Consider the following 15,066-nt stretch of genomic DNA (forward strand, 5'->3'; position numbering starts at 1 on the left):
GGTGGAAGAGGGCCAAAGTCAAATATTTACAATCAGCTTGGGGCACAGACATTTCCCCGGGTTCCTCCAAAAGTCTTTGAGTCTTAAAGCCACTGCAGCGGCGAGCGGTAAAAGTCCCGCAGAGCTGAGCTCGTTGGTTGTTTTGGTGAGGTGAGCACAGCAGCTCAGCTGGAGACAAACGCGTCCATCAGCTTCAGCGTGAAGAAGAAAAGGTTCATCAAGTCAACTCCAGGGTGAGGAAGAACGATTTTCAGCTTGTTTAAATGATTGTAGCTTGAAGGATTAATGTTCATCAGCAGTGTTTGTAATTCAGGTGTTCATGTGATTGACCCAGATGAGGTGTGAGTATGTGTGTGTGTGTGTGGGGGTGTGTACCAAAGTCCCCTGAAGTTTTAATCTCCATGCAGCTGCGCAGAAGCCCTGAGAGACCCTTATGATTTTTAGAATGCGTGACCCCTTCCTGGCGGATTGATCAACTGTCCATGAGGGCTAGGAGAAGGAAGAGCTTTGAGCTCTCGGCTCAAAGAAAGCTCTACGACCAGCGTGATTTTTGTTGGATGAGTTGGTGTGGTCAGATCCGTTGTTTCTGCAGCAACTCAGAGACCCGATCACAGAGCGGACTCGTTCTCCAGTTGACAGGAAGTGCTTGTGGCTGTCTTGCCCTCCTTGGTGATCTTCAGGAAGCTTGGTTTTTCAATCGCCACGGTAACAGCGCCTTCGGTGCTGTTGAGACTTTCTAGTGTCGTCAAGGCCTGTTTCTCTGAAGCTTTGGTGGAGTCCCCATCTCTGTCAATCAAAGGGGCAATCAGTTAGGACCTGGACATTCTCTAGTATGCCCTGACCAGACACCCTAAACTGATTGCTAGTCCACCTACAAACCAGTTACAGTCCTCGGTACACCATCTAACGGGATAGTTTCAGGAAATAGTCTAAAACACCCTCCTTCTAGAAGCTCACAGTGAGCTGCTAGTTTGAGGGAGCTAAAGGAGACTACAAAATCACGGACTGATGGTGACCTGGCTTTGTTGCTACTGGACTTGTAAGTAAGAACACTTTTTGCCCAACAGTGTATCTTTTTACTTTGTGGCTTATTTCATTACTATATTGGGGCTCGCGTTAGCTTGTTAGCATTAGCTACTGCAGGTTGCGTCAGGGTTGTTTATGACAGCTGTAATTCAGATTTCAACCAGTGGGAGGGAGAAGAGGGAAGCTTTTTTAGAGTTGCTTTAACTGAAATATCCAGAACACAGACGGTTGTTGCTCACTAGAGGTCAATGTCCTCCACATTTTGTTGTTTCTCCGCTTCAACACACACTTTAACAATAATCACAGATGTCGATGACGTAATTCACTCGCCGAGTGTGGTGTTTCGATGCAGGGAAGCAACCGTAACAGCAGACCTGCACTAAAATCTAAAAACAGGTGGTCTTCTCACCCGTTGTTTGGACTGGGATAAATGACCAGGAAGCAGGCGGTGAAGAATCCAAGAAGAGAGCCCCCAGAGGCCACAATGGGAATGACACGAACGGTGCCAACAGCTTCCACTACAGCGCCCAGAGCTGAGGCCACCAGTATCTGACTGATGTACACCTGCAAACACACAATCAGTCATGACGTTACACGTGCATGTTCTTACCCCGGTTGTTCACCGGGTACGTAATCGTCATGTAACACCTGTGATGCGCAACACGCAGCTATTAGAGGTTGTTACAGTGAACTGGTTAGAACCCCCTGTTCTATTTTTTTAGCACTTCGCTTCCTGAACACATGTAGCTAAAATAAAAAACACGTATATTTCCTATTGCTTACCTGTCACACCTCCCTGGCTGGGGTAAAAGAACAGGAAATAAACTGTAGACCTTTTGGATAAACAATGCAATTTTTCTTCTTGCCTTTTATCATGTGAACTGGCAAAATCACGCGTGATCTTGCAGTTCTCGTGTGATCTCGTGAGACCAGCTGCATGGAATAAACTCGCACCTGCCTCGTGTCTAAAACCGTCTCGATGCAAAGGAACATTTCTTACGTTACGCATTCTGTGGAAAGCCTGGGTTAATCTCTGAAACTACAGGAATAAGAATTGAGTCAAATCTAATTTGGTCACACTAAGCCCGAATAAAATAGTTAAGAAGAAGCCTGGATTATTACTAATATAATATACAAGAGGAGTAATCTGGATGTTTGCCGTTTAATTGTACTGTCTAATCACCTAGACACCAACCTGGCAGGATAAGATGGCACAGTCGATGCCGAAGCCTCTGCGGGAGTTACCAGGGCTGTGTTGGATGTACTGCAGGAGGGAGAGAAGGTGACATTTATCTCGTGACATTTATCTTCATCTGCAATCTGGAAGCAGGTAAGCAAATTAAAGCGAGTTTATTCAGTTTAAAACCGATTCTGCACCTCTTTCATTTCGTGATATTGTCCGAGCAGAGCATAGGGACAGTAGGAGATGCTCATCGAGATGACACCCATGCTGCTGATCATCACCATGGCGACGTACACATTAGGGAAGATGGCCATAACAGCAGTTCCTGTGGAGAGAAAAAAAAACGGAAACTTTAGTAATAAACCCCCTAAGAAGCCCTGGTATTGCCGCTCGCTGCTCTTACCTATCGCGAAGCCCAGCGTTCCCAGGATGTAGATGACCTTGATGCTGAGGTCAAAGTTATCAAGGTATTTCTGAAGAATAGCTGGAGAAAAAAACAAGATTAGTTGATGGTTGATCGTTCATCCAGACTGAAATCTGGGTTTAACTTATATAAATAAATTACCAGAGCATGTAGCAGCAGTCATGGCATAAATCACCAATCCCCAGCATCCCATTTGAACCCCTTTGTGATAATTGTCCAATGATGTTGAGTTCGTAATCGCCTGCCAAAGAGAAAGGTCTAGTTTGACAAGAGCATCAAACACATCTGCACATCTAAACAGGATAAGTGTATTGCTGTAGTTCCGTACGGTAGGATCTCCAAGGTAGATGACTTGTCCCATGAAGTCGGTGAAGAAGACAGCTTGTGCGATGATGGAGAACCAGGTGAGCAGGTGGCAGGCACACAGACGCAGCAGCTCCGGAGGCATTTTCAGCATGGAGAGCCACAGCAGACGGACGGTGGTCTCAACCTGAACGGACTCATTTGGTATCACCAAAAACAAGCACGGGGACATGAGGGTGGCTAAAGCTAGGACGCGCGCCCTCACCTCGCCCTCCTCGCTCTCCGTGTCGCCGCTGGAGGAGTTTGTGTTCTCACTGCGGTGTCGCTTCCTCTGCCTGTTCCTCCTCTTGTGTCGGGCCTCCACTTCATACAGGTCGTTCATGCTGCGAGACGGCTTGATGAGGAAGGCGGCGTTGGCTCGGCGGTAGCGGTAACGATGGCTTCCTACGCGCCCGTAGTAGGAGAAGGTGCAGGACGGCTGGCGGTAGAAGGTGTGCCAATGGCGAGATTGACGCATGGGAGCGCCGGTGCTAGCAGCTGAATGAATGATAGGAAACATCTAAATAAGGACGAGGTTAAATATAATGGAACAGTTGGCAGGTTAGGGATACACCGGTTCTGACTGGTGACAGGAATCTTTACATTTTCAGCTTTTCTGTTAAATTACTTACAAGAAGATTCAAAATGACGAGGCAGCCATTCCAGCTGCTAAAGCAAATTAATAAAGTAGTTTTCTCGTATTTGTCAACAACACGTTTGGGACCAAAAGCAACTATTGGACCATCCGGTTGTCTGTCTTGCCGAACTGCCACGCTTCCGCAACTCCCTGGGTCCTCCACTCATTACACACTCGCATATTAGCAACAGAACTCCACTGGCGTGAGAGGTACTCCGCTCAATAATATCAGAGAAGGAGAAACAGTGGGCTGCTACCACTTCGACTTTAGGACAAACTACCCAAAAAGAAAACATATTTGAAATCACGGACAACAAAACACGTGGATGTAGAGAACGTCGACTGGTGTTCAGCATTATCTCGTTTCCTCCACCCATGCAGGTTTCCGGTTCCGGCAGAAGCTTCTCAGGGAAGATTCTGAGAACTGCTAAATTTACTGCACTTTTTTGTGTTGCAATTCAAACTCCGGTAGGTGGCAGCGATCACCATTGTCATTGTAACAGAACAACGCGATCTCGCGACAACACTAGATGTGTCTTGGAAGCCTGACATTTCCAATAAAATTCAGTCTTCAAAATTGTAATATCATTTGGCTTTTATATCGTATCGTCTCCCCATATTACGATATAGATCGTATCGTCTCCCCGTATTACGATATAGATCATATCGTCTCCCTGTATTACGATACATATCGTATCGTCTCCCTGTATTACGATATAGATCGTATCGTCTCCCCATATTACGATATATATCGTATTGTCTCCCCGTATTACAATATAGATCATATTGTCTCCCCGTATTACGATATAGATCGTATCGTCTCCCTGTATTACGATACATATCGTATCGTCTCCCTGTATTACGATACATATCGTATCGTCTCCCTGTATTACGATACATATCGTATCGTCTCCCTGTATTACGATACATATCGTATCGTCTCCCTGTATTACGATATATATCGTATCGTCTCCCTGTATTACGATACATATCGTATCGTCTCCTTGTATTACGATATATATCGTATCCCTGTATTACGATATATATCGTATTGTCTCTCCTATATTGCAATAGATACTGTATCGTCCTGGCCTGGTAAGCCATCATATATGTGAATATTTAGTCTGGCCATGACCCACTGATGGCTCTCTATCGTTGGGCAGATCTGTGGTCGTCTCTCAAACGGTCTCCCCACGACATTCGACAAAAAATGTGACGTCGGTCAACCCCCCTACATGTCAAAGAAGATGCAAATACATCCTTTTTTCTAAATAAAGAACTCACCTCTGTCTGTTCTTGGCTCAAAGAAAAGCCCAACTTTCTAAAGTTGATGCCAAAGCTGTTTCAAACTAGCTGTCCCCATCTTAGTTTCGCTCAGTCGCATCATCCCACCCACAAAACGGACAGAGTACTGTGATTGGCTAGCCACCAGACTGGCCGGAGCTGCTGAGGCTCCGATCGGCAGGCAAAGCACAATAATTTTGCTTCGGCAACAGACGGTCTAGATTTGTAGGCTAGTATGGTCCCCCTGTGTTGTGACGTGTATAGCATGACCAGATTTCTGCCAATAAGCACCACTACTGTTCATAGTTAATCGACTTCACTGGACTCTTTAAATGCGTTTGCCTTTGTGTCTGACCGCCTGCTACTGACCTTGACAGTAGTACCTCACAATAAAATTAAGAAGAAAACATGAATCGGTGCATCTCCATTATAGCCTGAAGACTGACCTTTTACCATCCCAGCCCGATGCGCCCGTCCTTTAGAGCTCAGCCTGTCGGAGCTTCCTCTGTCGGCATTGGTCACGCTGGCTAACAGGCGACCGTTCAGAGTGCGCTGCTCACTGAGTTGGTTGTTCAGCAGCGCCTCCTGTCCATCATCATTCTCCATTTCCTGTAAGAATGCTGAGAGGCGGGAAATCCTGGGAGTGGGATTGTGTGTTTGATGGCTGGTGTTGTTGGGGCGGAGTAAGTCTTCACTTCCTGTGCTGCTGCTGCGCCTGATGCTGGCGAGGTGCGGACGGGAGCTGCTGTGATGCGGGTTGAAGAAGGATCCGGTCCTGGAGGGTGAGCCGTGATAGGGCGAGAGGTTCTCAGCGAAGATGGACGGCTCTAGGTGGCACAAGAACAAGGCGTCGTGGTCCATGTGGTCCAGAGTTGCGTCCGCCATGGCGAGAACGCTGTCACTCTTACCTGGAGAGAAGATTAGAGGAGTTTAGATCAGAAAGAAATTAGAAATTAAATGAAGTTGCAGTTGACCTGATATAAGCTTACTTCTCACAAGCTCCACCTCCAGGAAGTCCATGTCCATGTCTCCTTGCTCTGAATGTCCATCTCCATATGAATCATAGAGGTCATAAGTTTCTATGGTATCATCCTCTCCAATCATTTCCAGTCTGGGGGCTAGAAGCCCAGCCCGGCCGTTGGCTGATGGCTGCAGGTGGCTCGGATTAGGACTCTCCTAGAGTGAGAGGATTGAGCTCACTGACCCACAACAGATTATGTTTTTAAACACATAACTTCATACGGGTAGAGGAGCTCGTTACCTGGTCCAGCCTGTCGGCTTGTGTAGAATATTGCTGTTCCTCTATGCTGAGGAGATGAAGCACCACAGAGATGGAGAAAAGGATGGCAGCAAAGATGAACAAGATCTGCTCCTGGGACTTGAAGATCGCTCCAAGAAAGGTGTGTGTCCAGTCCAAACCACCAAGAGCATAGCCGACTGCACCTCCGAGGCCTGAAAGCACACAGAGGTTAAGGTTTAGGACAGATGAGAGTAAACCACGGTGAAGCGTTGGCGTCAGCCGCACCTGCAGACGCAGCGTGGATATTGAGTGCCATGTCTTGTTCTTCTGTGTCCGCTACGTCCAGGAGGTACGCTCTGATCGGTCCCTCTGAGGCATCTGCACAGAAGTCCAGCACTACAACACCCAGCACGGTAAGGACGATTCCTATTGGTTGTCTCCCTTGCTCGTCACCTAGAGACAAACCTGACGGAGGAAAAGAAGGAAGAACGTCAGAAACGCTTTTATTTTATTATGAGGATGGAGGACATCTCGGACATTTTTATTGGTTTGTTTATGTTGATGTTACCCATGTTGTAGTAAATGTGATCGATAAGTTATTTGTGACTATGTAAGCGCTGCCCAGCAACGGGTCACTGCACATTACCCACAATGCTTAGCTGTTTGAAAGTGACCCTGTATGTCTCTTTTGACCCCGCCTTAAATGTTAGGAGATGCTGCATGGATGTGTGTGAACACCTCAGAGTGCAGTAGGATGTGTTTACTATAGGGGTGTGTGTGTGTGTGTGTGTGTGTGTGTGTGTGTGTGTGTGCGTGTGTGTGTGTGTGTGAGAGATATATATCAGAGGCAGTGTGACGCAGCATGACTTCACAAACTGAAGTTCATAAACGTGGGAGAGAAAAACGTGTTCTTAGAAAGAAAACAGTGTGTGTGTGTTGGTGGTGGTGGTGGTGGTGGTGGTGGTGGTGGGGGGGGGGTTGATGGAGTCATAGTACTCATTAGCCAGGCACACAGACAGGAAGTGACCTGGGATTGGTAGAGAGAGGGAGCAAACAGGAACCATTTCCCTGTGAACTGCCTGTTCGAGTGTTCCCATGTCAACACACACACACACACACACACACACACACACACACACACACACACACACACACACACACACACACACACACACACACACACACACACACACACACACACACACACACACACACACAGGTTAGTACAGCTTTCCCATGTCATACTGTGCTGTTCGCACACATTTATTTACAACCACTGAAACGCACAAATCTCTGTTTGTCATGTCGATATTGCTAACCACACACACACACACACACACACACACACACACACACACACACACACACACACACACACACACACACACACACACACACACACACACACACACACACAGGTGACCTATTTTGACCAGACTCCAGAAAGACGGAACAGAAATAACTTCAAAAGAATAAAATCTGCCGACAAGTAGATTCACTCACTCATACTTTACCACAATTTATTTTTTTAGCGGCATTTAAAAACCCGGAAAGGTCTTTTTGTTCTAATCTAAGCTGTAATCTGGTAGAAAACGCTTAGACATCTAAACAAATGCAAAAGTTACAAAAACGTCAGCCTTTTCTTTTTGATGTCATTTTTCATTTTTATTTCTCATGACTGATAAATAAATGGACGAGTGAATAAAACAAGTTTAGTACAGATTATGATCAGATTTGACCTAATCTATGTTTAAGTTTTAGATTTAGTTTATTTCCTCTTTATTTCTTCATTCTCAGGTTGCTGACTCTATTGCTTTGGATTCGTGCACCTTTAGTTTTACTGGTTGAACATCTCCCTGTGCTGGACGCACCTCTGAACACTTACAGCATCATTTGAACTTGAATAGTTTGCCTCACACTTACTTATGTAAACATTTCTGAAATGTTTGCGTGATCTGCAATGATATTTATGACATTTATGTTGTTTTATAACAACAGAAACACTTTCTAACCTCTTTCATTCTGACTAGCCTGGCAACCCAGAGCTCATCTCTTCCTTTTTTTAAACGGAGGTTGTTCAAAGAGCTTTCTGTCTGGTAAAAAAAAATCCTTCTATCTGCAAAAATGAAACTTTTCAGGAAATTGGGTTAAAAATCTTTACTGTACAATACGTTTTTTTCTTCTTTTTGCTTAATTTAGCAACTTTTGCCTTTTTTCTTGTGATTTTTTCAAACTTATTTATTGTTTTTAGTCTCTGTGTTTAGCACTCTGGTCAGTGTCGGCTGGTTTTAAGGTGCTTGACATCAATTGATCAAATATCCAGAGCTAATTTGAACGCACTCACCTATCAGAGACCCGTTCAGGAACAGCGCCACCCCGATCAGCGTCCCGATGCAGAGAGCCAGGATGAAGGGCCTCCTCCTGCCCCAGCGCAGAGTGCAGCGGTCGCTGGCCGAGCCAATCAGAGGGGTGAACATGAGACCGAGTACCGGACTGAGGAACCACGTCAGACTGTAGTACTGCTCTGGAAGACCTGCAAAGGGCAGAAACACTCAGCTGAGGACAGGTAAAGAAAATATTTGTTCTCCCCGTTTTCACCAGCAGGGGGCAGAAGAAGCACCCTAACCCCTGGAGAAAGTTATATTTATTCATAGAAATAGTAAAAAAAAAAAATACTTACATTTAAACATCAAAGAGGAAAAAACGACCAACAGCTCTTTATTCAATAAAGAACTACATGTTCATTTAATGCATTCAGCTACAGCAGCTTTAATCCACATGACCATAAATCAAACTAGAAACAAAAATTATTTAATCACACACAACACCGAGTTCTGCCATCGTGATAATAACGGACAGATGCCGCTCTGCTGGTAACATTTACAGCTGGCTGGGCAACGCAAACTGTATTTGTGCCCTGCTGACCTTCTGCTCATGCACGCGTGACGATGAAACCAGGATTTGCTCGTGTGCACAACTACACCAAACTCCTGCAAACAACGAAACACATCTGCGTTGCTTCCAACTGTAGACTCACTGTCATATTTGAACCATTTTAGCCAGCTAATAAAGAGAAAACATGAGTATTCATGTTCTTGAAAAAACTGGCAGGAACTTAAAGTGACAGTGTGTATTTTTCCTGGTGATGGGAGGCAGTAGATACCTAAATTGTTGCAAGTGAGCAGTATTTTTGTGTTGGAGTAATGAGCTCGACACACGGGAGGCAACATCGCCTCTCTTCCATTCATTTTCAATGAGACATGCGTGACAAAGAGATAATCGCGGGTCTCTCTCCTACTAAACGAAACGCGAAAAATGTGCGTGCGAAATTTTGCGCTCGTGCACATGTCATGCACGGACAACCCAGCGAGACGATCCCAGAAAGTTTAAACATTTTCAACTTTTCATCGCTGTCGCTCGGACGAGGACCAGTCAACGGAGGTTTCATTCACTGACCAATGAGCGGACAGGATGCTCCGCACATCTCCGAGCAAATATGGAGGAGAAGTTGATTATTATTATGTTTTAAATAGTAAAATCAGAAGTAAGATTTCACATAACTCTAGCAGCACCTTGTGAAACATCATATCTACCGCTTTTTTAACTCTGAACCGCTTAAATAACCTTAATTCCCTCCAACCTGACACAGCCAAACAAAACAACGGAAGTTTCAATTTCGCCATGGAACAGAACGCGTAGACGGCTTTGCCGCTGCCGCGGGTCGCCTCCCGTGTGTCAGGTAATAAAAGCGACAGCGACAAATTTCGCTGATCGCGGTCGTTTGTCGCCTCCCGTGTGTCGAGCCCATAAGACCTTACCAACGGATGCCCATTATGGTCAAAAAGCTCTAGGGAGTGCAAACTTTATCAGAATAACAAGCACACCAGACTCCCTTTCATCCCTGGCAACATGTGAAGAGGTAAATGTGTAAAACAACATTTAAGAATGACGAAAGTTTTGTAACTGCTTGTTACAAAACAGTAAATGCATTTTGTGCTCATGGGCTCCCGTAGAAGGAAACATGGTATCTAGTATGGCGTCGCCCAGAGACTTAGACCTGCTGCCATGCATTCTAGACCTGATTTTTATGGTTATTTGTTACAAAGCTGCCAATGTTTTTCAACAACTGACCTTCATTTAATTCATTTTCAGCAACATTTTGATGGAAGTTTCCAGAAATTAATGGTAAAGTTTACACATCGTCCCTTTAAACAATCCGACTTGTGTCGTGCATCTGATCCTGTCAGCGAGCTCTTATTGAATATTTCACGTGGCCAAACTTTCCATCGTCGCAACGCAGGCGAAGCTTTCGTGCCTGGCTCTCAAATAAGGATGTTTTAGAGGAAATGACTTTGGTAAACAGCAAACTGCTGAGAAGACACACATGCTTTCAATACCTGTGAATTACACTCCTACACAGAGCACACCTGTCCCCGACCGAGCTGTTGTCACTCGTTATGTAGAAGCGGTGACAGCTCGAACTGTCGATGATTTATGAGCGTTAGCTGCCAAGTTTTTGAGTTAAAATAAATGCTGCAGGGTTTGTTTGAGCAACATATTACATTAGCGTTTGATGTGTGGAACATGAAGCTCAGAAAGGTATACCCACCAGTCTTAAAGTCTAGATTTACTTTCTTTAATGGCACTAGGCTCGACAAACACACCAACACGCACCACCGCTGAGCTGATGAATAGTGGAAGAGGAATAAATCTAATTCAATCCAAACTTTGACAAATTCTCAATGCAGCTAGTTGAAAATGTGTTGCAGCGGACATGCAGTCCCTTTTATTAACGAACACCAAAAATATCTGCGTTAAGACACGTCGACGCAGACAACAGGATTTCTTTTGGGGTTTGACAGAAATTACGAGAAAAAGACATTCTGTTCAAATTTTTACAGGTTTAGTTGAACATCCTGAGGCCAACGGCATCAAAACAGTGATGACAAACATCACACCTATCCTTCAACAAGTATATTATCTGCACGGCTCTTGCCATTCTGAGAATTCCCTCTATAAACCTAGAAATTCACAAAAAACACGAAACTCGCCGACCACAGCAGGCAGGCTAAACTAATAGGATACATTCAGAACCCTTATTTTTAACGTTTCGTCTCACTGATGCAAAGAAATGTGACTAAATCAGATTTAGAGTTCATGTTGCAAGATCCCAAACTGTCTTTTGTAAAATTCCAACTTTCTTTAGCAAAATCTCATCTGTTTTGGGAGAACTCGAGTTTGGTTTTCCGAGATCCCGACTTTGTTTTGCGAGAGACTGAGTTTGTGTTGCAGGGTCCCATCGTTTGTTTGCTAAGGAACCAACTGAGGTGATCACGGATATCGTGACGTTCTTCTCACAAAAGAACAAGTCGCTTGAATAAGGTCTCGTTTTAGTGAATTTCAAAATTTACAGAATATCTGGACAGTTTAATGTGTTGTCAGTTGGCTGCCATGACAACGGAGGTTTGTGTGAGTGTGGAGAGAACAGTGGACTTCATTAAACCATCTTCAGCTTTGCTTTCTTTGTGTGAAATTCCATAAAACAACTAGAATTGATGCAAGTGACTCGTTTGTAAGAAGAATGTCACAACCACTGTTGATCAGTTCAGAACAGCTTAGAAAAACGAGCCCTAACCCTCCAGCTGGTGGGATTCCCAACTAGACCCACGGAGAGCCGGTGATGAATAAACTAAATCACACTGAGGGGACGCATTCGCCCTCATCTCAGATCATAAAGACCATGTTCTTATTGTTCTGAGCAAATGTCGACCTCTGCCTTTCTCTTCAGCGTCCACAAACCGGGCTTAACCTCTGCCGCCATGGTGACCAGGTCTTGGGAACTCTGTCACCACAGAGTCTCCATCACCTTTCGCTTCCTGGCTCCTAATATGGACGTGTCATTCACAACGTACTTCCTGTCAGGGCGCTTTTTCAGACAGTGTGTCTGTGTGTTTTTACACTACTTCCAGCCAGTTCGGTCTCTTTTATGAATACACTTCTAAATACACACAAACTCTCTCACACGCGCACGCACACGCACACGCACGCACACACACACACACACACACACACACACACACACAGACAAAAGGGTGGTGTGGTGCTGCCATAAAGCAGGAGACAAGGCAGCAGATAGGAATCGGTCTGTCTGTACGTTTGTCAACATCAAAACAGGAAAACCATTTCTGGTAAACAGCCCTTTGCCGTAACACACACACACACACACACACACACATCCAAACACACACACACACACATCCAAAAACACACACGCAAAATGTAGTAAATGCACGTCTGTTCCCATAGACTTCTAAAAACACCATTCCCACACACTCCAATTACTGTATGTGTGCATACACACACACACACACACACACACACACACACACACACACACACACACACACACACACACACACACACACACACACACACACACACACACACACACACACACACACACACACACACACACACACACACACACACACACACACACACACACACAGAACAATACTGAGAGAATCCGAGCTCAGGAAGTATTTTAAAAAGAAAAAAAGAGTGAGTGATGTGAAGGAGAGAAGGAGTGTGAGAAAGAATTAACATCAAAGGAGGACAGAAAAAGAGTGAGGAGGGGAAAAATGGAGGACAGAGATGGAGACGCTGGAAGAAAAGGTTTGGCTTCATGCTGTCAAACTGCTGCTGACTGACCCTGGGGGGGGGGGGGGGGGGGGGGGAGCTCCATCCATCACCAAGCCATTTTTGTAATACACAATTATGAAAGTTTCTTCATGCAGACAAAAAAAAAACCTCAGAAAAAAATATACAAATTATAGATTTTGTGTATTTTCTTTTACATTTTAAAAATATTTAACACCTGCAGGACAGAATTAGGCCAAAATAAAATTGTACAGCCTCAAACGTCACATTAGCATTTTATCTTTTAAAGGGATACTATGCAACTTTTTCGTATCTTTAAATCATTTTCTTGAGCCAGAGTGTGCTAAAATAACCCTTTACAGGGAAATGTCACCCAGACCCCCACCGCCCTCTGTGTCCAGAATACCGCACTTGCAACCCCAGAGTTGTCAGTCCAGTCCCTGCTGGACTTAATAAGGTGGAGCTGACATGGCAGCGCTGCAGTCTGCTTCCAGCATGATAAAGATCATGAGCACAGCTGATTTGTTTGTTTGTAGTAATGAACCGCTCCTGTAGACACAACTGAAGGATGAGGAGACATCTCAGCGGTTAGATTAAGGTATTAAAAAGACAAACGCACAGCGGAGGGATAAGTTTCACTTTTGGTTTTCCTAAATGGACACTAGGGGGTGCTAAAAACAAAGTCTCCCTTTAAGAAGCTTATCAGACTTCTGCAGAAAGAAATGTGGTTATTTAGGTAACCTGTAATCTGTGTAGTGCATTAGTGCAAACAAAGATGTGAAAACACCGCAGGTTTTATGGGAAAATGTGTCCTTTAATCCCCCTTCTAGCAGCTCCAGACTCTGGATAATAAGAGTTCTTATCGAATGAAAACGTTGTTTGAAATCTACATTTCGTCTTTCTCTTCCTCTTTTGTCCACCGTTAACTCTCAACAAGCACTTTCCTCTTTGGCAAACAAACCCCCCCCAATCCAGCTTTTCTCTTCAATTTAAATTCTTTTTAACCCCAACTTTTCCTCCTTTTCCTTTGTCTTCTACTCTTTTTCTTTCTCTCGCTCTTTCCTTCCTGCCCCTTTTCTTGTAAACACAAAACAATCCGTTAATATCCTGCAACGGTGTGAGAAAATGACAGGCAAAAGAGCCAGAGAAACGGTGTGATTGTGAGACTGGAGCAGAGGTCATAATGGGAGAAAGTGGGAAAGGAAGGAAAGGACGGAGAAAGTGAGAGGATGAGGGACAGAGAGTACAAGGAAAGGAAAGGAGGAAGTAGCATGAAGTGAGCCAGGTGTAGCAGACACGGAGTGAAGTGTGGGACCAAAACAGATGGATTATGATCTTTTTGCGCACTACACACACGTATGCAGCTGTACTTGGCCTGTGGTGTACTTTAAGGTATTTTAGAGATGTATCCGTCAGATGATGACTCATCCTGCATAGAAACACTTTGCTGCAGCGTGAGACTATTGGGGGTTGTTGAACAAGAGCAGTGTCCCTTTTTAGAAGGACGAACTGCGAAAAGCAAATGAATGGAAACATCACATATGTAGTGTTTCATCAATGCAAACGGTCTTTCCAGTCTTTAATACCAATTAATTCTGTTTGTCTTGCAAATTGCAACGTAGAGAGCCTTCTATTGTTCCCCTCCCTCATTCATCTTTGTCCTGTCTTAACTCTGGTGCTTTTTAAACGAGTCGCTTAAGCAACTCATGGAGAAATTATTACAGTTACTGAAGCTTGAAACAAAGCCATAAAACAGTCACATGCTGGATTATGTTTTTGAAGGAAAAATGCCTTACAAGCCTAGTAAAAAGTAGCACAGTGTCCGCCCAGCTTAAGATGCCATGTTTCCTTCTACGGGAGCCCATGAGGACATGCATTTATTGATTTGTAACAAACGGTTACAAAACTTTCATCATTCTTAAATGTTGTTGCTTTACACATTTACCTCTTCACGTGCTGCCAGTGATGAAAGGGAGTCTGATGTGCTCGTTATTCTCCTAAAGTTTACATTCCCCAGGCTTTTTGACCCTAATGGGCATCCGTTGGTAAGGTCTTACTCCAACACAAAAATACTGCTTGCTTTTGACAATTTAGGTATCTACTGCCCCCATGATCGCCAGGGAAAATACACACTGTCACTTTAATTATAAATAGATTAAAATAAATTCAAATTGAACATAGCCATATGGGTTGTTAGCTAATGGCTAATGTGTGCAACACAGTTACACGTCAGAGCAGGAAACTGATACGTTTCTGTGCCGAACCGTGCA

General features: G+C 44.4%; 1 protein-coding gene across 1 annotated transcript in view; it reads right to left on the reverse strand.

Moving 5' to 3' along the window:
- Positions 1 to 378: 378 nt before the first annotated feature.
- The window catches only part of LOC107394603 (solute carrier family 45 member 4), a 31,340-nt gene continuing 16,652 nt past the window's right edge, over positions 379 to 15,066 (reverse strand). The window contains exons 2-14 of the mRNA XM_015973604.3: positions 8,481 to 8,669; positions 6,422 to 6,601; positions 6,158 to 6,348; positions 5,886 to 6,072; positions 5,343 to 5,804; positions 3,202 to 3,473; positions 2,962 to 3,123; positions 2,775 to 2,874; positions 2,613 to 2,693; positions 2,404 to 2,534; positions 2,222 to 2,290; positions 1,436 to 1,590; positions 379 to 786 (exon numbers count right to left, since the gene is read on the reverse strand). Of these exons, the coding sequence (XP_015829090.1) occupies positions 609 to 786; positions 1,436 to 1,590; positions 2,222 to 2,290; positions 2,404 to 2,534; positions 2,613 to 2,693; positions 2,775 to 2,874; positions 2,962 to 3,123; positions 3,202 to 3,473; positions 5,343 to 5,804; positions 5,886 to 6,072; positions 6,158 to 6,348; positions 6,422 to 6,601; positions 8,481 to 8,669 (2,357 nt within the window). The 3' untranslated portion in view covers positions 379 to 608. The remainder of the gene's footprint in view (positions 787 to 1,435; positions 1,591 to 2,221; positions 2,291 to 2,403; positions 2,535 to 2,612; positions 2,694 to 2,774; positions 2,875 to 2,961; positions 3,124 to 3,201; positions 3,474 to 5,342; positions 5,805 to 5,885; positions 6,073 to 6,157; positions 6,349 to 6,421; positions 6,602 to 8,480; positions 8,670 to 15,066) is intronic.

Source organism: Nothobranchius furzeri, chromosome 19 (assembly GCF_043380555.1).
Source record: "Nothobranchius furzeri strain GRZ-AD chromosome 19, NfurGRZ-RIMD1, whole genome shotgun sequence".
NCBI lineage: Eukaryota > Metazoa > Chordata > Actinopteri > Cyprinodontiformes > Nothobranchiidae > Nothobranchius > Nothobranchius furzeri.